Consider the following 23070-nt stretch of genomic DNA (forward strand, 5'->3'; position numbering starts at 1 on the left):
GTAGGCAACTGCCGTGCTTCTTTTGAAAAATAGGTCAATTTTTGTGTGCCAAATAAGTTTTCTTAGTAGCCAATTGTCTTTTAATGTTTACTTTTGTACATTCAAAGCATTTGCTCTGGCATTTAGCTCTATTAATGGCATAGTTAAGGCTCTAACTCTGCTTCTTCACACACACGTGCTTGTTCTCATTGCAGCTGGGGCCTGTTTCCCCACACCCACTCCACCTGTGCTGCTGGTCCTTAAGGCACGAGGAAGCGCCCTGCTGCTTTTTAGATGGTTGTCATTCCTATTTATGCTTCTACTCAGATTTTTCCCTCAAACACAATCTCCTCAAAGTATTAGGGCTCTTTATTAATTTTATGACTGATATTTTCAAATCGCCTCATTCAAAATTATGTTTTATTTTCCTCATGTCTTTCTGTCTCCCAACAAAGTTCTATTATTGGCTTTATGAGAGTCCTGAAACCCTTGATGAAGTTTATTTCTAGCCTTGTCTGTTTAGCCATTCACTTAAACGAGACTCCCGGGAGCAGGGTGCTGCACCCTCTTCTAAGTGGTTAGAGCAAGTTCAGACGGCTCTATAACCTGTAGGTTTACCCAGAGACTCTAACACAGTATCTGTAACTCCCTTAGCGTTCTCATCAGATATACACTGTTGTGTGGCATGTCCCCTATCCCGAGACACACACTTGTATTTCTGACTTGGTTTTCCCTACTCACACTTTCCAAAAAAATTTATACAGCAGTCATAAACCCTTGGCAGAAAACAGTAATTTCTGTACTGTACAAAGTATATTCATGCAATAATAAAGAAAAATAAAACCCAACAGAAAATAGTTATAGGATATGAACATAGAACTTATAAACAAACAGGGTCTGTAGAGGCAGATCAGCAGTTAAGAGCAATGGCTGCTCTTTCAGAGGACCTGGGTTTGATTCCCAGCATAAGATGGCACTAACAACTATTTACTTTATTTAATTCCAAGGGCTCTGATGCCCTCTCTGACCATCATGGGTGCCGCACAAACATGGTGCACAGATATACATGCAGGGAAAACACCCACTGATATAAAATACAAAATTAAAACAAAATCTCTTAAAGGTAAGCTTACAAATAGACACAGAGAAACAAGCTCAGCCCCGTTCCCTACCCACACCGACGGGCTGGCAGAAGTACAAAGTCGCCATTCAGGACTGGAACGAATGCAGTTTAATTAACTGCTTGTGGTAGTGTCCATTACTGCAATCTGATGCTTTTCCTGTCTTTCTTTCTTTTAGCTTTAGTTTTAATTGTACAGCATGAAGGCACACTCACTCACACTCTAAGTTATATGTCGTTAGAAAGCTGACCATGTAACCACACACCCGGAGAGCACATCGGTGTTCTCTAACCCAGCAACACTGTCAGCAGTTTAGAACCAAGGCTTAGGAGACAGCACCAGCAGGACACTGACACAGCTTCACACAAATACATGTTCTTTACGGTACCAGAATCAATGTGAAAACCTTCTAAAGGGAAATAAAACAAACACACACTTGTTCACCTGATTTGCCATCAGAGAGAGTGGTGGAGGGAGAATGGCTGACAAAGAACAGTGTGTATAGACTGTGAGGAGACCCATCCTGAGAGCTAACTGAAGGAAAAAGCTTTAAAAAATAAAAAATAAAATGAACATTAAAGCCAGGTATGATGGCACACCTGAAATTTCAGCACCCAGGAGTCTGGGGCAGGAGGATTATCAGGAGTCTGAGGCTAGTCTGGGCTTACAAATAAGTGCCAGGCAGTTGGAGCTACTCAGTAAGAATACTCAGTTATCTTGGGTTGGGGATTTAGCTCAGTGGTAGAGCGCTGGCCTAGCAAGCACAAGGCCCTAGGTTCGGTCCTCAGCTCTGGAGAAAAAAAAAAAAAAGAAGAAGAATACTCAGGTATCTCTTAAAAAAAGAAAGAACTAAACAAAAAAGTTGACTAAAATATGGTAATTAAATTGGAGAGATTACCATTAAATGAAAACATGATCTGAACCTTTCCAGTACTGTACTGCAGCAACCACAGCGCCTAACACTGCACCACAGCACCTAACACTGCATCACAGCACCTAACACTGCACCACAGCACCTAACACTGCACCACAGCACCTAACAAACACTGCACCACAGCACCTAACACTGCACCACAGCACCTAACACTGCACCACAGCACCTAACACTGCACCACAGCACCCACAGCACCTAACACTGCACCACAGCACCTAACACTGCACCACTGCACCCACAGCACCTAACACTGCACCACAGCGCCTAACACTGCACCACAGCGCCTAACACTGCACCACAGCGCCTAACACTGCACCACAGCACCTAACACTGCACCACAGCACCTAACACTGCACCACAGCACCCTGCACCACAGCACCCACAGCACCTAACACTGCACCACAGCGCCTAACACTGCACCACAGCACTTAACACTGTACCACAGCGCCCTGCAGCACTTACTTGGACTTGAAGGCCATGGAGAAAGATGCAGTGTGGGGGTTGGGGATTTGGCTCAGTGGTAGAGCGCTTGCCTAGCAAGCACAAGGTCCTGGGTTCAGTCCCCAGCTCCGGAAAAGAAAAAAAAAAAAAAAACTAAAAAAACCGATGCAGTGTGTATAAAGATGCAGTGTGTATGTGTTGGTATGGTTACTGTCTGAGGAAATAGGACGAGGGGCTTGGAAGGAGTTACCCAGACCTCACTGGCACACATTAAAATTATTTTATCATTATATACATATAAGTACATATACACATTAGTTACTGGGAAAAAAAAATACTAAAAAATGTTTTTCATTGCTTTGAGACATGGTCTCACTACACAGCCCAGCCATTGTAGAAATCACGGCGAGGATCCTGTCAGCCCACTGTGTGCTCGGATTACAACATGGACGGACCACCAGGTCTTGTTCAATAAATGCGCTTTCTGAGGCCTCTTATGTGATAGCAGTGAGGATCCCTTTCAGCTGCACTGTACAACCAGGCAACACTAACTTCATATGCTACATGCAATGGGGCTATGTTAGCATTTACCTTCTTATCAGTGGCTTGAAGCTCTTCAAAAACTTTTTCTAAGGTCCAACTGCAAAGGAGGAAAAAACAAAAAGGGACAGAAATGACAATGTGAAGAGTGCTGTGCAACCAAACTCCCCACAATGACCGCCACTGTGCCCGCGCCGAGCTCCACGCACTTTGCTTCCATGTACTCCCGAGGGAGCTCCTCAGTTTCATCTAGGGTCATGACTGAGGTGCGAATCTCCTGCTCCACCAGGCTGTCCACCATCACCCGGAAATAGGCCCACACTGTGTCTTCCCAGGTGTCACAGACCGGAAGGAGCTTGTCATCCATTCCAAAAGAGAAACAGATACAGTCAGCAAAAAGAAAGGGAAACCAATTACCCACTGACTACAAACTTTAAAAACCATCTTCTGATCACAGGGGACACTGAGAGGTTTAAAAATATATACCAAATAACCTTCACCCCAAACTAGAACTTTTGAGAAGTTTGTGTGATTAAGACTTTTTCCATATCAAATTCATATCACAGGCGTTCTAATATCAAATTCTTGAATCATCGGAGCATGTAAATGCAACAGCCGAGAACCGAGAACAGAGGGCCTTGGGGAATATGTGCATGGCCTTGAGCCTGGGTTAGCATCAAGCTTCAGTATTTAGTATTTAGACGGACTCTGGGTACAGGAGTCACCAGAACAGGTGCTGTGACTCTTCATGACAAGCCTACCATCCCAGCATGGAGGAGGCTGGGCTGACAGGGTCATGAGTTCAACCCTACCTGTATTTGATTTTATTCCACAGAAAAACATCACCACATTGCATACCTGCTTGAGATTCCCACTGAGTGCTGCGTAAATCGCTCTTTCGTATTTATTAAAAAGTTCCTAAAACACAACGAATAAAGAGATTTGAGGTCACTACTCTCCCCAGTGTGTGAGTCTCTTCATAATTCTTCTGGATGGATGCGAGTCCCTTAGTTCTTTTTTTTTTTTTCTTTTTTTTTTCGAGCTGGGGACCAACTCAGGCCTTGCGCCCTAGGCAAGCCACCACTGAGCTAAATCCCCCAACCCGTCCCCTTTAGTTCTTAAGGACACCAGTGAATAGAAATTCATTTGGTGACAAATCTAGGGCAGCAGGAAAGACATTTTATTTTGATAAAATAACCCCAAAATCTTCAGGGAAAAAAATCAACACTAAATCTTAAACACAGAGAGCACACAGGCTAGTGCAATGGAGGCCCGGGTGACAGCAGAGTTTAACCCACAGAGCCTAGGCAGGAGCTCGCTCTCCTCCAGAGGTCTCAGGAGCAGTGCCTTCCCACACTGGCCTGGGGACAGTGCCAAGCTCAGGAGTCCCTGCTTCACACCCATTCCTCAGCACAGCAGCAGCCGTCACCTCATCCCACTGGAATCTAACAGGCTCCTCACTGCCTCTGTGATTTCAGTTACACCATGTTCAATTTGCATGGCCGTGCTGCTCTTCTTAAACACTCTCACTCTCGATTTTCCGACACCCAATTCAACAAGCAAATTCCAGGTCTTTTAAAAAAAGTGCCTAGTTTATTATATGACTACATTTATCAACTATTTGACAGATGTAAAAGTCTGCTTTCACTGCCTTTAAAATACTTTTTTAGTGGGGGCGGGGATTTTAGCTTAGTGTGGTAGAAATCGCTTGCCCATAAAGCTGCAAGGCCCTGGGTTCAGTCCTCAGCCCCGGGGATGGGAAAAAAAGAGAAAAAAAAAAAACAACAACTTTAGTGTGGAGGGTACATATGTGCGCCCATGTGCAGAGGTCAGAGGAAAGCTCTGGAGTGCACCCTCTCCCTCCTCCAGTAAGGGCCACCAAGCCTGTGCAACAGTGCCTTTACTTAGTAAGAGCCGCCTCTGGTTCCCATTTTTATTCACTCTCTGCATCACTGATGCATTCTTGAAGCGTTTCCTCGTGACCCACTCGCCCACACACCCTGAGCCTTCCTGCATTCTGTGGCAACTTTAGGAATATGTTCCTCGTGTCACACAGGACTGGTGCTTCATCCTGAGCTTTCTAAGAAGCCTCGCAGACTCCCCACAGCCCTAGCTTCCCAACCTAGGTGTGCACCTTTACTCCTTGAGGTTTCATTCTCAACATCCCAAATCTACTAAGTTCTAATGCGTTCAGTGTGATGTCTTCTGAGAAGCCAGCTGTAAGCCGCGGTCCTAGTCTTCTCTACGCTCATATGCTTCATGCTCAGGGCATGCCTCACAGCGCCATTTAACTCTTAGTAGCTGGTGCCTGAGCAATTCTGCTAAGTCATCGAGCCTACTCCCAACCTGACTACAGCCTCTCCCTATGCTACACTGAAACGCATAGCTCCTAGCACACCGTCATTTAATTAAACTGGATGGAAAATAAGTCTCAGTATTTCATCCTCTTACATCTTCAGCCATTCTCCAGCAACTAATCTTCCAGATCCGTCTGTATGGATTCCCTTCGACAGGCTCTAGCTCTGTCCCTACAAAACAGAAAAGGGAAAGCCACGGTTTAAATGGAAGCATTTCAGCCCCTTCTAGAAGGGCAGGCTGCCAGTCACTGACACAGCACACAGAGCCGACTCCAGCTCTCAGACTCACACCCAGCTGCATACCTCCATTCACACTGGGTCATGGTGCAGCGTGCATACCTCCATTCACACTGGGTCATGGTGCAGCGTGCATACCTCCATTCACATTGGGGTCGTGGTGCAGCTTCCATCCTTCTAGGGTTGCAGCTCGCCATGCTTGCCCGCACCGTTTACAGAGCCTCTGTGCCTTCAGAAACCAGAAGGGACTGTCAGTGACATCACTGCTGCAAACTGAAAAGCACCTGCTTTGTCATGAGGCAAACCCAGTATGACAAGACTGGCTACCAAGTGGCAGCAACGTCACAGTGGGTGACGGAGGCAACTGGCAATGGTACCCCACTTTATGGACAAATGCGTGTGGCTGAGGCTGTTCCCTTTCTGTCATGGCTGGGGATCAAACCTGGGCTTCACATGTGTGAGGCAAGCACTTTACCAGCTGAGCTATATCCTGAGCATCTTACTTTTCTAGTAATTCCTTCTTCATGCTAGGCTTGCCATACTTGCTCACTAACATGGCATTTTACTAAAATAAATGGATTCGATAGACCCTTACTTAGGGAATAATAAGTTCTTATAAAAAAAAATCTCTGTAAATCAGGCAGTAGTGGCACATGCCTTTGATATTAGCACTCAGGAGGCAGAGAAGCCAGCCTGGTCTACAGAGTAAGTTCCACGACAGCCAGGGTTACACAGAGAAACACTGTCTTAAAAAACAAACAAACAAACAAACAAACAAACCAACCCCCCAAACCAAACAAAACCCCACCTCTATAATTAATCCATTGACACTTTTTAAATCCAACACCCAGGAAATGTGGGAGGCACTGCAGTCCTAAGTGTGTAAGGAGCAACACCAGTGCCAAGCCTAACTAAGCACGAGAAGGAAGGCGGGTGTGACTGGCGTGTCCAGTGCAGTTCTCTACGGAGTAAGGCAGGATCTGCACTGCTGAAGAGCTTGCGAAGAGCTCGGACGTCCCAGCCGTGTGCTCTACTTGGATGTGCCAGGAGAGTAGAGCAGGACACTGGAGACAAGTGCAGCCGGCCACAGCTGTCACCTGGAAGCCAGTCAGCAGAGTGACACTACCTACCTCCTCGGTCATCCCAGCACGGATGAGAGTGAAGAGGTACTTCAGCAGTCTGACTTCATCTTCTCTGTCCAGATCATCCAGCGGCATTTTCTGTCTAATGGGAGCATCTGGGTCCTGTGGAAACAATCCTCAATAACAATACACATTTGGAACATTTTTGTTTGATCATTATTTTCTACCTGAGTGGGTCATGCAAATGGGGCTAGGGATCCAGTTGGCAGAGCTCTACTGCTGAGATCAGAAGCTCAAATGCCAGCCATAGACACCTCACGCACTAAACCACGCGACATGATGACTTAACTGGTATGGACAGGTAGCACATGACTTTAATAGTTATTAAAGAGAATGAAGGGTTCTAACAGGCACACATCTAATCTGCTGACCCCCACAGTGCTTGGTTAGTCAAGGGCGCCAAGCTCAGGTTACCATTACCCGAGCCCAGCAGGCTGTGGTCACACTGCTGGCTTGAGCTTATTCCCCACTGTACTTAGACTAGACCTAGAAATGAACAAATAAAGGAAACCAGAGGACTGTGACTAGAAAACACGCTCTGGAGAACACAAGGCAGGAAGCTCACTAGGTTCTTGTTTGATTACCCACAAATGGAGCTGGAAGTACAATCAGTGGTAGAGAGGCTGTGCAGCACACGCATGGGCTCAGTCCTCAGGAGTAACACAACCAAACAAGTACAACACCCAGCCCTTCAAAGACAACTAAAACAACAACGCCAACTACACACTAGTCACTAACAAACAAGTAAAAATGTCACACACACACACACACACACACACACACACACACACACACACACACACACCCCAGAAGTTCTGTTCTTACAGAAAACCTGAGTTAGGTTCCCAGCACCCAGGAGGGGTGGCTCGCACTGCCTGTAACTCCAGGTCGTTCAGTGGCCTCTTCTGCTTTGTGCACTCACAAGTGCTCATGTCCCCACATAAATGCAAATTAATCTTGAAAAACACATATTTCCACAGAATTTCTAAAACCATTAGTCTTACATACAACTTTTGTGTGTTTTTGAACATTTAGTGACAAATTCACACACACAATCACAATGAATTTCAGACAAAATGATTTTAATGTGACTAAAGGAAAGGATATCACTTATCTTTAAAGTCAACCTTTATCTCCAAGAACACTTACTGCCCTGGCTAGTTTTACGTTAACTGACACAGTCTCCAGTCACCTGAAAGGAGGGGCCTCAGCTGAGGAAAGGCCTCTGTAAGACCCAGCTGTAGGACATTTTCTTAATTAGTGATTAATGGGGAGGACACAACCCACTGTGGGGTGGAGCCATCCCACAGGCTGGTTCTGCTAAGAAAGCTGAGCAAAGGCATGAGGAGGTCCAGGAGCAGCACCTCCATGGCCTCTGCATCTGCTGCGCCTCCAGGATCCTGCCCTGGTGTCTCATCGCAGCAACAGTCACCCTAACTAGGAACTTACCAGTTCAGTGACAAGAGGACGGGTACTTCCTATATAAGACAGTAGCTGCCGCTGTTTTAAGGAGTGGAGTGTATTTTCCCTGAAAAAAAGAAATACAAATTTTCTAAAGGGACAATCTAACTACTTTTTCTAGATAACAAAAAACAAAAGAAAAACGCACCCCATAAAGTAAACCTGTGTGTTCAAAATAAGGAAAAAACAACAAACAGACAAACAACAACAAAAAACCAAAAAACAACAAATGTAGAATAAAGCACAAAGTCCTTAACCCAGAAAGGCAGTTTGTCTCAGATGAAGGAAGATGGTGAACTTGTTTTCATGCTTTGGTGGCCAATTATAAGCCTGCATCTGTTTAAGTCTTAGCCTTTCACTGTGTTATCTATGTAGTCCTGGATGGTTGGGATCTCACTCTGTAGACCGGCTGGCCTAGACATGAGACTCACCTGCCTCGCCTCCTGGTGCGGGAACTAAAGGTACCAGGTACCACATCTGTCGGCTCCCACTTGTCTTCAGTATTTAAACTATTCCAGTTAAGCCTGGAAGATGGAGCTGGAGCTCCAGGAGGTTATAAACATCCAACCTGGGTACTGAGAACGAGCGCAGGGCCTCTGGAGGAGCACAGGTGCTCTGAACCACTGAGCATCTCTCCGGATGCCACCATCTTCTCAACAGCGTCTCTCTCAGTAGCCCGGTATAAAAGTATTCTTTTTTTTTTTTTTTTTTGGTTCTTTTTTTCGGAGCTGGGGACCGAACCCAGGGCCTTGCGCTTCCTAGGCAAGCGCTCTACCGCTGAGCTAAATCCCCAACCCCAAAAGTATTCTTAAATAATACAAAGGCTCAGTAACTTACCAATATACTGATTTTGCATAAAACTCAATATTGTCTGAGAAATCTCCAATTTCATCTTTGGCAATGCTCTCTAGCCAATCTACCACCAACTAGGAAAGAAACAAAATAAGAAAGATCACTTTAACTCGGAAATGTCTTATTTTTGGCAGTCCTTCCACCCTTAATCTGAAGTTTCTGATAGCAATAACTTTTTCCAACCATGATGCTTACTTTTTTAAGATAAACAATGAACAGCATCTCCTTTAGGACTGACGCTGTTTTTAATAGTCTATCCTTGGAGACACAAAGGTTGCTATTTAAAAGTTAAATTAATGACAAATAAGAAAAAAGAATCAGGTGAAGTAATTTAAGAATGCCAGCCGCACCTGGCTCTGTCGGACCAGTGAGTCCCTCTGAAACAGCGCTTCCACAACCGTCTTCTCGCTGGCATTGATACCCTGTGACAGAGACAGGAAAGAGAAGAGGACACTCTTAGATGACTTCAAAACCAAGGCCAGCTACAAATGAGCACCTTTAACAACCTGTGTATTCATTTACCCTTTGCTTTATGGGGCCTTCTCTAATGATTTTAGACAGGGTCTCACTGGGTAGACTTGGCTGGCCTGGAGCCCACACAGACCTGCCTGCCTCTGTCTCCCAACTCCTATATTAAAGGTGTGTATCACCATGCCTGGCTGTGTATGTGTTCTTAAAAAAAATTTACAGGGACTGGAGAGATGCCTCAGTGGTTAAGAACACTAACTGCTCTTCCAGCAGACTCAGGTCCAAATCCCAGCACTCACATGACAGCTCACAACTGTCTGTAACTCCAAGATCTGACACTCCACACAGACATATGTGCAGGCAAAACACAATGCACATTAAAAACAAACACCAGAGCTGGGAGTTGGCTCAGTGGTTAGAGCACTGATCTCTTCAGAGGTCCTGAGTTCAATTCCCAGCAACCACATGGTGTCTCAACCATTTGTTATGGGATCAATGCCCCTTTCTGGTGTGTCTAGACAGTGATAGTCGAAACAAACCTTTAAAAAAAAACAACCTAACACCAACCAAAAAACACACAAGGCACAAAACAAACAAACAACAAAAATCAAGAATAAAAATGATTTATAAAGCTAGGTAGGTGGTGGTGCACTTTCACCATAGCATTTGTGGGGCAGAGACAGGCAGATAGAGCTCTCGAGATTGAGGCCAGCCTGGTCTACAGATTGAGCTGCAGGACAGCCGGGGCTACACAGAGAAACTCTCTATTGAAAAACCTAAGTAAATAAAATTTAAACTATACACTGTTTAATTTTACCCGACAGATTAGTTTGGATTTTTAAAATTCTGTCTGTGAGCTGGGACACAGCCTAGCATAGTGTTGGCCTGACATGAACGCACCTGCCCAGCACTGTGTGAAAATAACATCTCCCGTTTCCACAGACATTCGAGGGAAATCCACACACGCACATAGAAAGAAGGGAAAGACTGCAGGTTATGGTATGGAGGTTTATGCTTATGGTCTCGGCAGGAAGGCTGATGCAGTAGGAGTGCCAAGAATTCCAGCCACCCAGGCTTACAAGGCAAGACCTAGTCCCAAACAAACACACCTCCATCTCCAAATTATACAACAGGTGGTTGTAGTCATGTTACCATGTCAGAAATGAGTATTTCAGAACTTTATTTTCATTTAAAACAGCAGAGGTTAATAGGCAATAAAACCTAAGTGCTACCCAAGGTGTTTGAAACTGACTTTAAAGCAAGGTCAGGGGTACACACCTATAATCCCAGTATTACAGAGTATGAAGTCAGTGTAGGCTACACAGTAACTCCTGGCTAAAATCAAAAGCAGTGGCTGGAGAGATGGCTGAGCAATTAGGAGCACATGCTGCTCTTCCAGAGGACCAGGCATCCTCATGAGGCTCACACCATAACTCCAGTCCCAGGGCATCCAGCACCCTCCTCTGACCTTAGCAAGCACCAGACACACATGGTACAGAGCCATACATGCAGGCCAACACATAAATCTCAAAAAATTTTTATTTACAGAAAAATATGAGACCAGTGTAACAGAGTACTTGGTTAACTCTTTAGTAATACTGTGCCTTATGAGTGGGATATATGCTTTAATATCCAGAACACTGGGTCTGGAGGGAGGGCTCAGCAGTTAAGCCGCTCTTCTAAAGGACACTGAGTTTGATTTCCACCATCCACCCACACTTGGCTCTTAACTGTCCACCAGAACTCCAGGTCCAGGGAATTCCCAGGAAAACCCTGTATGTGGTACACAGACATATATGCCGGTAAAACACTTCCATAAGATGATAGAATAATTTTAAAATTTTGGATCTGGGGTTATACTAGACCTTATCTCAGAAACTAAAACCAAACCAGAAAGGGGTCAGGGGTGTATCTCTGGGGTAGGCGAGAGAAGCCAGTGGCAGTAAGGACAAGTCTGACCCTTGAAGGCATTGCTTTTGGACATTTTTGCTCTTCCTTCAGTGAACAAGTTAATCTGCACATTCTTCAACAAAAAACATATATCAAAAATAAGTTTTTTCTGAACTTGTTTTGTAGAAGTTGCAAAATCTTACATACCCAGATTATGAGGATGTTACAGAAATAGATCGAAGATCTTAAAGTCCTAGATATGTGTGCCTAATAGACCGAGAGGTCCTTATAGAGGTGCACATGACCCATCTTAACGGACACAATGCAGCATTAGGAAAGCTAGCACTGAGACCCATGATGACAATCAATTACAGAAAGTTGTTAACTAAACTAGTTAAAACAACCAAAACCCAAAAATACCACTAACTGCTTCCAGTCCTCTTCCAACTGTCAGCAGACAGAAAACTTCAGTCTTACCAGTGACCAAGAATTTACGTATGAAAATGAGATAGCTGCCTCCGAAATAGAGAAGTAAAATAGTCTGAGACAGTTAAGATGCAATTATGTCTTCACATACACATAAAAATAAGGCTGGGGGACAGGAAAAGATAAAATTACAATTGCCCACACACAGATTTATTACTAATGAATTTTTAAAAAGCAAAACAAAAGTCATGTGCTGGGACACAGCTCTGCTGGTGGGGTTGCCTGGCACTCGTGAGGCCCTTACCGTCCCGGCAGTTCTGACCAACAGACAGTCTAGGCCAGTTTATACTTCAGCAGACTGTCTCAAAAATGCCCAATAGTAAATAAAGTCACAAAAACAATACAAGGCCATGTGGTGTGCCAGTGTACACCTATAATCTCATCACTCAAGACGGAAAGACAGAAGGGTGGTGGTGACTTTGAGGCCAGCTGGACTACAAAAAACCACTCCCTGCCTCAAAAAATGCAAACAAAAACAGAACAAATTATTTGAGAGAAGTTTGATTATGTGTGTATGTATAAAATGCACAGAAAACATCTGATAGGATGTAAAAAGTTATTACATTAAATAATTAGAGGGATAAAAAGAACTATTACCTTTACCCATAAATATAAATATTTGATTACTTTGAGCATCATTTCTGTACTTGTAAATTTTTTAATGGGGAAATACAAATGGAGGGTTGAAAAATCAAATCTCCAAACTGTAATGAAAAAAACCTGTGATGGAAAAAATTAATAGGGAACTTACAGCAATTGCAAACATATTTTCCTCTTCTAATGAAGACTGTATTCTGTCTCTGGGGAAAACAATACAGAATGAAAAAGCTTTACTTTACACAATGAATGAAAGAACCTTTTAAAATGAAAGCACCTTTTAAGCTGTTCCTCAATCTACTAGGAGAAACCAATGAGATGCAGTGAACTCCACCATCACATTTAACTAGGAAGTAAGCAGTAACTATGTCATCACCCTAGTACTGTAGCCCTAATGGTACACAAGGTCACATACCTTTTTCATACGGCAAAATTAATCATGGTTTTCTTTCAGTATTCCATAATAAACCCAACCACCCAGTCTCTTTCTTCCCTACCTTCTGCAGCCCAGGCTTGCCTCGGCCTCCTGGGGTTTCAGGGCTACTGTACTTTGACTGGCTACAGACTGATACATTAGTAGATTACAGGGCTACTGTACTTTGTCTGGCTACAGACTGATACATTAGTAGCTACCAGCTTTATACCTGATAGTCCCTTCCTCATAACCCATTCTCCACACCTAAAGTATTAGAAATGATAAATCCCAAGATTAGCAAGACCTATCCTAAGCCTACCCCTTGTGAACATTGAATTAATTTGCCTAACTGCCTTGATACCTTCTGTTCATCTCACGAGCCATGTGAGTTCTACACAGCATTACCTATACAAAGAGGCGAGCAGCCTCCACGTGACCATCTCCTGCTGGAGAAGCCAGAGCATACTGGCTGTCTTGGAGAACTTCTGCAGTCCAGGCGTTGCTCGGCTCACGATTTTACTCAGGATGCTCACCTACATGAAAACACAGACATGAAGAGCTGCTGCTTGTCTGCAATGCTGAGTTACTCGCATCTCTGCATTGAGCACATGCTAACAGAAAACATGTACAGTATACAAACACAAGCATGGACATTTTCCTGACTACCTATGTTCTTAATAGAATGCAGTATAACATCCTCACAAGAAATGATGCTAATGCTTATACGCTTTAATCTTCAGATTCAACAACACTAGCCACCGGTATTAAATTTTTTCTCCCCACATATCTACCCATAGGATAAGTTAAATTTACCTTACAAAATTGTATAAACCAATAACAATAACTATCTTAAACTTATGTCTGAAAAATGTGTGACCTCAACAAACCAAGAAAATAAAATTCTTAAAGACTGGTGCTAAAACATATTATTTCTAAACAAAGTGTCAACAAAGTTTCTCCTTTCTCTAATTTAGTGATCTAGAATCCTTTTGGGGACTGATCACTAAATTTTGGGCACATAAGAATCTAATGAAGGGCTGGAGAGATGGCTCAGTGGTTAAGAGCACTGACTGCTCTTATAGAGGTCCTGAGTTCAATTCCCAGCAACCACATGGTGGCTCACGACCATCTGTAATGAGATCTGATGCCCTCTTCTGGTGTGTCTGAAGACAGCTACAATGTACTCATATACATAAAATAAGTAAATAAATCTTTTAAAAAAAAATAATCTAATGAGAACTAGTCAAATATTTCCCTTGAAACATATAAAGACTGTTTAAAGCGGAAGCCCAGGGACTGGAGGCAAAAAATCTGTTTGAGGTCCAGATAACACCTAAGGGGACAGGACATCGTCATCCCTCATTAGAATCTAGACTCACACTCACCACCCGTCAAAAGCACCCAGTGTATCTATCCTGAAGACAGTGCTTAGGAAAGTGACATCATCCATCAGTCATTATGAAATGAATCCTCAGTTGAGGGCTGACGAGATGGTCCAGTGGGAAGGCACATCATGTCAAGCCTGGGACCTGATCACATGGTGTTGTGTGTGTGTGTGTGTGTGTGTGTGTGTGTGTGTGTGTGTGTGTGTCTCCCAGGTGTCCTCTGACCTCCACCCAAATGCCCCCTTCATACATTAAAGAAATGTTTGGGGTTGGGGATTTAGCTCAGTGATGAAGGCTTGCCTATGGCGCAAAAGGCCTGAGTTCAATCACAGCTCAGAAAAAAAAAAGGGGAAAAAAAAAAAAAAAAAGACATGTTTAAAACTATAAAACATTAGAAGAGGGAGATGCGGCTCAGTGGTTAAGAGCATTGACTGCTCTTCCATAGGACTTGAGTTCAAATCCCAGCACCCACATAGCAAGTGGTTCATATTATCTGTACTTTGATTCCAGAAGACCTGACACTTTTAAGGTTTATTTTTTAATTAATTACATGTTTGTGCGTGTCTGTGTTAAGAAAGGTTTGCAGGGATGGAGTTGTGAACAGAGGCTGGAGGAGTTGGGTCCCTCTACAATTTCAGGTGGTTGAGCCCTACTCAGCATGGATGCTAGAAATTGAAGTCAGATCCTCTGAAAGAGTGGTCTGTGATCTAAACACCCGAGTCACAGTGCAGCCCAGACCTCACACTCATACAGTACAGACATAGGCAGGGAAACCAATAAAACAAACAAGCAAGTCCAGGACAGCCAGCCAGGGCTCTGTTACACAAAGAAACCCTATCTTGAAAAACAAAGACAAAACGTGTGTGTGTGTGTGTGTGTGTGTGTGTGTGTGTGTGTGTGTGTGTGTGTTCATTCTGCCGTTTGGGATGCATGTATTGTGTATTTGTACATCTGTGAGGGTGTGTAAGGGTGTGTGCATGCATGTGGCGGTCAGTGGTCTCCTCCTTATTTGTTTATACAGACTGTGTCTCAGTATACAGCTGACTGATCACCTTGCCACTACCTCTCAAGTGCTGGAATTAAAGGCATATGCCATTAGACCTAGTTTACCACTATAATTTTTGAGACAGTGTCTTTCCTGAACCTCAAGCTCACTGATAGGCTAGGCTGGCCAGCCAATAAGCAATTCACCTGCCTCTACCCTGACATCCTCTTAATACCCCTCACCCCTGCCATGTACTGAAGTCAGGCCCTCATACTTGTGTGGCAAAAACTTTGTTTGCCTGGCTGTTTCCCAAGCCAATTTTCTGCTTATTCTCATGTGACCGTTTTCCGAAGTTCTGCTTCTTGTTTTATAAATAGCAGTTTGAGGTTCACAGCAAAATTGAGTGAAAGTTAGAGAACCCATTATTCCTGCTCCCACATATGCACGGACCCCATCCTTGTCAATACCTTCCAGTAAGGAGGTGCCTCTGCTACTGACAGTGACTGGCCTTCTGGATCTGTCTTGCTGCTCCCCACAGGTACGTGGCCCTGGTGTGCTAAGAATCTGAACTCAGGCCCCCATGCTTGCGGAGTAAGGCTTTTTCTCTCTAGCCTCAGACTTTCTTTTCTAAGGAGCAGATTCCTTTTTTTCTCCAAAGAGACAAGAAAACTCCAAGCACTTAAGTTGACCAACCATGGGACAAAATTAACTTACCTGACTACCACAAATATTTTCATACTCTTCTACAAGATCAAAGACTGTGGTTGAAGAGTGCTTCAAGAAAGACTGCAGGAAATCAGAGAACATACTCATGGATGCTAAAATTCAGGAAACAAAGGGAACACAAAGTCAGTAACACACATTCAGAAATTAATTGGGTTAAAACCACAAAGATAACTACAAATTTTTTCCCTCCTTGCACAACTGTATTTTTAAGAACTAGTGACTTGGGGCTCGGGAGATCGATGGCTCAGTGGTCAAGAGCACATGACGTTCTTTACAAGAAGTCAGGTTTGGTTCGCAGTACCCACACCACACAGAAGCTCAGAACCATCCACAATCACTCCAGTTCTAGGAAAGCTGAAGCACCAGGCACTTGTGGTACCAGGCACTTGTAGTGCACATCCATACGTGCAGGCAAAGTATTCACACACAAGATTTTTTTTTTAATTTTAAAAACTTTTAGTCATGCAATGGTGGTGCACACCTTTAATCCCAGCTCCTGGGAGGCAGAGGCAAGTGGATCTCTGAATCAAGGGGTCAGCCTGATCTACAGAGTGAGTTCCACGACAGCCAGGACTACACAGAGAAATCCTGCCTCAAAAACAGAACCTAACAAGAAACAAACACAATGGTACACATTTTAAACAATCTGTGTGTTCAGTGGCAATAGATGCATGTGCCACATTGTGGTGCTGCCTGCAAGGCTGACATTCTGTAACATTTATTCTAACTTTAGTCGGTACCCTCTAGCCCACACTTTCCTAACCCCGCCAACCGTGATCCTTCTTTATGTCTCTGCAAGCTAATCACTTTAAGTACCTCACAAAGGCTGAGGGATACAGTATTTTCCCCAAGGCAGGATTTCAGTGGCCGGAGCTGGCCTCACACATAGATGAAGATTCTCCTGCCTCCACATCTGAAGTGCTGGGACTACAGGAGTGTGCTATTGTGCTATGGGCCTCCTCAGCATGTTTAAATCTCTCTCTCTCTCTCTCTCTCTCTCTCTCTCTCTCACACACACACACACACACACACACACACACACACACACACACACACACACACACACACACACTTTTGAGAGGTTTACTAAATGACTTTGGCTGGCCTAGAACTTTCTGTACCGACTAGTTGCTGAGACCTCAATGCTCTCCCTCTGCTTCTGCCTGCCGAGTGCTGGGACTGAATGCATGTGCCACCATGGGCAACAGTGGTTTACTGTACTTTGTTTCATGGTGTTTTGTTTCTTTAAGTCTCATATGGCCCAGGCTGTCGTGATTTTTCTACATAGCCAAGGCTAGCCTTGAACTTATATTTTTGCTTGTACTTCAGATGTTGAGGTTCCTGTGTGGGCCACCATGTTGGACCGCTTTCCTGTGTGGATTGCCACTGTCTATCTTCATTGGAGAAATAGCCTTTGCTTGTTTTTCATTAAGCTGATGATGATGACTTGTTGAGTTATAAAAACTGTTCTCTCTGTGGTGCTTTAAGACAAAGTCTCACTCTGTAGCCCAAGATAACCTTGAACTCACAGTGAAGCTCCTGCCTCAGCATCCACATTTATATATTGGGATTTATAGGTATGAGCTACACCTACTTAGGAATTTTTTTATATATTTTGAATATTAACTCCATAGTAGTTGTAAACATTTGCACCAATTACCTTTTATACTATTAATTTTATAGTGATATACAAATTAAAATTTATATATTCCAGCTTGCATATTTTTAATTTTCTTTTTTTTTTTTTTTTTCTTTTTTTTGGGGCTGGGGATCGAACCCAGGACCTTGCGCTTCCTAGGCAAGCACTCTACCACTGAGCCAAATCCCCAACCCCAATTTTCTTATGTCTTTTTAAAGAACCAAAAGTATGTACTTGTTAGAATTTTCTGTATTATCGATTACTACGGGGAGGCAAATTTAGACTATCTGAATTATATTTTAAGTGTGTTACAATAAGGTAACAGAGTTAGAATGGGTATCAAATAGCTTGGGCTACAGGGGTTGGGGCCAGACATTCTATTCTCACCCGTATAATACTTAGGGCCGTCTCTCTAAAGGGAACTGCCGTATCTATGGACTGACTGGAGAGCATTCCCAAGTCACTCAGCACACATACTTAGGAATGCTACACGGCACACAACGACTAACTGCTCATTATCTGCCCCCGTTATGAGGATGGTAAGAATGCTGCACAGTGACACACAGTACAGACCTACAAGTAAATGATGCTTCCCACAGGGAAGAGGGACAACTACTCAAACCAGCAGGTCAGAGTACTGTCTGAAAAAATCAAGATCACTGCATATCAAGAATGTTAGATTCAAATCTAAACAAAGAAACAGGAGCTCTCAAGTGGAGAAAAACTAAAGATGAGAGTTGGCTAACAACCTGACCGTCTGCTGTCTACATTAAAATGGCAAGATTTGTTCAAAATTAATTAGTGCTAAGACAAAGCTCTCGATCTTCTCAAGACATGTTGTAAAACAAAAATATTTTAAAGCTAACATAACAGTCCTCAGATATTGGGGCTGGAGAAGTGGCTCAGCAGTTACGAGCACTGGCTGCTTTTCCACAGACTCCAACTCAGTTCCAGCATCCACACAGCTCATACCCATCTGTAACTCCAGGAGATACAATGCCCTTTTCTGGTCTCCACAAGTAGTAGGCATGCAATGGGTGCACAGACATCCACATAGGCAAAACATCCATCCAAACAGATTGAAAAAATGGCCATGACTAACAGCTTAACAAAACTATATTATAGGAGGACCAAGCAGGAATAGGGGAGGAAGTGGGTGACCTTCAAGCCAAGCAGAGAGGCAGACCTCAAAGGCCTAACCTGGAACACCTTCATCTTAGATTTCTAGAATCTAAAATTTTGAAATAAAGGTATTTTTTAACTTACATCACTCAAAACACACACATACACACGCACGCACACAATTGTTTGAACAGAGTTCCACTATACCTATTCCTGCCCTGGCTGGCAGGAAATTACTAGGATGACGAGGCCAATCGCAAACCCACAGAGATCCATCTGCCTTTACCTCCCAAGTGCTGGATTACAAGCCTGTACCACTATGCCCAGGAAAAATCACATTTTGATGATGTACAGGAACAGGTTTCCTTGACCTCATCAATTTACTAAGCTACTTAAATCTCAAAGCCATTTACCAGCCTCTCCAGGGTCATCCTCCCGTAGCATGACAGTACTTAGGTTTATGTCCTCAGTCATACTATGGTGCTCCGTGTTTGTGTAGAACCCTAAACGCTGGGATGAGAATGCAGCTGCCCAGTTGCTGTCATCAAGGTTAGTCACCTGAAAAAAAAAAAAAGGAAAGCAATAAAGCCATTGTCATTAAATAGGTAAATTACTACTGAATAAAGTTTTTTCCCACCTTATCTGGTTTTCATTTTTAAAATATGTGAGCTACAGTCTTCTTTAACTTTTATGTGTTTGTTTTGCCTGATTGTGTCTATGCACCACATATGTGCAGGGTGCTCACAGTGGCCAAGAGAGAACACTGGACCCCCGAGGCTGCAGTGGTTGCAAGTTGCCATGTGGTGCTGGGAATCAAACCAAGATCCTCTAGACAAGAAGTCGGAGCTCTTCACCACCAGCCCTAATATCTGAGAATTATTCTTTCAGCTTTAAAATCTTTTTGTTGGGGTTGGGGATTTAGCTCAGTGGTAGAGCGCTTGCCTAGCAAGCACAAGGCCCTGGGTTCGATCCCCAGCTCCGAAAAAAAGAAAAAAGAAAATCTTTTTGTTTTACAACAGGTCTTGTGCAAGCCAAGCATGCCTCCAATGTCCTATGCTGCAGAGAATGACCTGGAACTCCTGATCCTCCTGCCTCTATCTATCCCGAGTGCTGGGATATGAGGCAAATACCACCACTGAGACCCTGACTTTGAGTCCCCAAAGGAAAAAAAGATGGGTTTAAGCACTAACAAAGCAAGGTTAAAAGGCAAAACTATGTCCAGAAGATATCTACTTTAGATAACTTCATATGTGCATCGAAATCTCCCTGAGTATTTAATAAACCACAATGTCAAAGACAGAACCATTTTGATTTATAATTCAATATGCCTTAAGAGTTACTAATATGGCACAATGTGTTTCCTTCCTCAATAGGATCCATTTTCCCCTAGTTGGCATTCTTTGAGTAATCAGATAAAGCCCCTGTGCACTGCAGCGCATATGATGTTTCCTCTGCTGTTTTCAGTACTGGCCACAGTGGTTCCTAGAGTGTCTCATCCTTTCCTAAAATGTTCTCTTCTGTCTCAAGGGAAAACCCATCATAGAGTCTCCAGTACTTTCACACCACAGACACATCAAATGTGGAGAAGAGGGTTTCCTTACAACAGCAAAGAATCAATTGAGAGCAGACACAGGCGGGGTCCTCCACTCAATCCAGCTGGATGCTCTCCTGGTCAGACCTCACAGGCAGGCAGTCCTACTCACCCAGACAATGTCTGACATCCCCTAGCAGTCACTTTCTGCTCTGCTGTGTGGAGGGTGCAGAGGCCAGGGCGGGCGGCAGGCATCCTGCTCACTTACCTCTTCACTTTGGGTTTGAGGGAAGGGTTCTTACAGAATCTGGGCTCATTCCTCTACCCGTCTCTCCCCAGGCCCCAGCTCTAGGGTTACAGTGCTGCCATATCCAGCTTTTACTTTACTGCTGGGATCTGAACTAGGGTCCACATGTTTGTGGGAAAAGCAGTTTAATCCTCCCGCCTTTTTTGTACTTTAAAACAGCGGTGTGCTGTGGCACCTGCCTTTAATCCCAGCACTCAGGAGGCAACCTGGTCTACAGAGCAAGTTCCAGGACAGCCAGAGCTGCACAGAGAAACCCCGTCTTGAAAAAACAAAAACAAAACCAACAAACAAGCAACACAAAAACAAGGATTGGCGTTAACAGTTATCCACGGTTATAGGATACATTTCATTTGGTCAGTAAACTACTAGACTCTGGTATCTGACCAGTATCTAGATGTTACTGCTGTCATTTTCCTTTTGTGACATGACATATTCTAACATTTGATTTTTTTTCAAATGTCTAACCAATGATATCACTCCACACAACCTGAAATTATTCTCATGATGAATATAACTTTCATTGAACGGCTTTCAAGTGCCTTTAAGTGTCAAACTGCATTTATTTATACATACCATGGAAAGATTTCCCAAATACCCAGAAGACTGTATGTGCCGGGGAGACCTCCCTTCCGTCCCAAGAATGTAGGAAATATCTGGGTGTCTTAGTAAACTTCGGCTTGGTGGAGTAACTGTAAGTGGAAAGAACACTGTCAACATAAAGCAAGTAAGCCAGCAACAAAATATTAAGTTTTCAGAAAGCAGGGCCAATGGCTCACTTGGTAAAGTCCTCATTGCACAGCATGCACCCATATAAAAAACTCAGGCATGGTGGTGCATGGTTGCAACCACAGTGTTGGGGAGAAGACAGGAGAACCAGAGGTCACTAGGCAACCAGTCTAGACTAATCAGAAAAGCCCCAGGTCCCAATGGAGGACCCTGTCTGAAAACACTGGACAGCTCCTGAGGAACAATACTCAAGGTTCACCTCTGGACGCACACATGCCTATCTATCTATGTGAATGTATGTTTGCATGAACACATACAACACCCCAGACATGCACACAAGAACATGCATATATACGTATATGCACATCTATATATACATGAACATGAAACACCTACATATACCCACAATAATTTCTCAGTTTTCAATTATTTAGATTCTAATCAAACAGTTTAAATATTAACATTTTTATGTTATGAAGAATTAACTTATTTTTCTAAGATTGAGCTTACCACGCTGACTATTAATTTTTTTTAGCTACGAAGGGCACTTTTAATCTAGGTGTAACTGAGCAGACATCAAATGAGCACAGGTGACACAGCTGGCAGATGTTCATCATCTAACTTCAGAGAGCATACTGGGGCGTGCCCGGCAGTGGCCAGAGCTCTGAATCTGGTTTCCACTGTCATCTAAATAACAAACAGCACCAGCTCACTCACGCTGGCTTCTTCAAGTCTGTCTTCCGATTTGGAAAAGCAGATAACAGTATGTCACAGTCACAATGTGTTGATGTAAAGTACAGTTTCTTGTTCATAAGCGTTTGGATAACTGGAACTGTTATTATTTATGCTTAACTCCTCATACTGTAGCTAAATATTCTATTAGGAAATTGTATAAATGCCAGCTGGAACTATGACTGCTATTATTAAATACTTTCAAAGCATAAATGAAATCTTACAAGGTTGTCGAAATGAGCTTGGAGTTCGAGGAATAATCTGGCTTCTTGGTGTAGTAGTACCAAAATTTTCATCTTGGTTGGCCTGAACTTAGGAAGAATTAAGGAAAGTTTTCCATGCAGAGAAAAAAAAGTCGTTAAAGTTAAGCACAGATTTACTACACAATATACATGAATACATTTCTTCAAGAACAAAGCATTTTATGGGTACCACCTTTTCTGTACACTGTTGTTAAATCCCCTATCATTTAAGTTCTCAGATGGGTGTTAGATAATAAGTTTTGACTCTAGTTGACTACTAGGACATACTGGTCGTGAAGCAGAACATGCTTTTCAGAGAAACAGGCATCTTGAACTCACGGACGATCACGGAGAGCATGGATATAGCAAGTAAAACACCAGTGGAGGTGAGCCAGTTTTGTCACAGATAGTGTTTAATGACTGGAAGATCCCAGGCACTCTGCAATCTGCATAATTCTTACGTAAAGGATACTTAAAACTCTTTTGTGAGCACTATGCTTCCGTGCAGTCCTCGTCACCTCTGGGTCTCGGATCACAGGGGATGACATTCCCCCGAAGCCACTCCTACAATAGTATAAATAATCTCTTAAATGGCATCTTCAAAGGACTATCGTTACAGTTAGAGCAAAGGATCTGAGTCAGTCAGAGGACAGCTCACCCCAACAGGCAAGTCTTCTATATTTTCCCAACAATATCCTCTTGTTTCTAAGTCCTGTTTATTCCCCAAAATCCCACCCAGTGTTCAGCTACGAACC

General features: G+C 43.4%; 1 protein-coding gene across 2 annotated transcripts in view; it reads right to left on the minus strand.

Moving 5' to 3' along the window:
• Nup107 (nucleoporin 107) overlaps positions 1-23070 on the minus strand; it is a 42266-nt gene that overhangs the window by 17590 nt on the left and 1606 nt on the right. Inside the window, exons 2-17 of one of the 2 annotated variants that reach the window (XM_032912870.1) lie at positions 22788-22879; positions 22298-22384; positions 21189-21304; positions 19191-19335; positions 16005-16108; positions 13326-13453; positions 12660-12708; positions 9415-9486; positions 9050-9138; positions 8201-8279; positions 6740-6853; positions 5748-5838; positions 5467-5543; positions 3874-3933; positions 3225-3370; positions 3067-3115 (exon numbers count right to left, since the gene is read on the minus strand). In XM_032912870.1, the coding sequence (XP_032768761.1) occupies positions 3067-3115; positions 3225-3370; positions 3874-3933; positions 5467-5543; positions 5748-5838; positions 6740-6853; positions 8201-8279; positions 9050-9138; positions 9415-9486; positions 12660-12708; positions 13326-13453; positions 16005-16108; positions 19191-19335; positions 21189-21304; positions 22298-22384; positions 22788-22879 (1498 nt within the window). Of the gene's footprint in view, positions 1-3066; positions 3116-3224; positions 3371-3873; positions 3934-5466; positions 5544-5747; positions 5839-6739; positions 6854-8200; positions 8280-9049; positions 9139-9414; positions 9487-12659; positions 12709-13325; positions 13454-16004; positions 16109-19190; positions 19336-21188; positions 21305-22272; positions 22385-22787; positions 22880-23070 lie in introns of those variants that run through there. The other variant, XM_032912877.1, reaches the window with a different exon arrangement.

This window comes from Rattus rattus, chromosome 1, assembly GCF_011064425.1.
Source record: "Rattus rattus isolate New Zealand chromosome 1, Rrattus_CSIRO_v1, whole genome shotgun sequence".
NCBI classification, from domain to species: domain Eukaryota; kingdom Metazoa; phylum Chordata; class Mammalia; order Rodentia; family Muridae; genus Rattus; species Rattus rattus.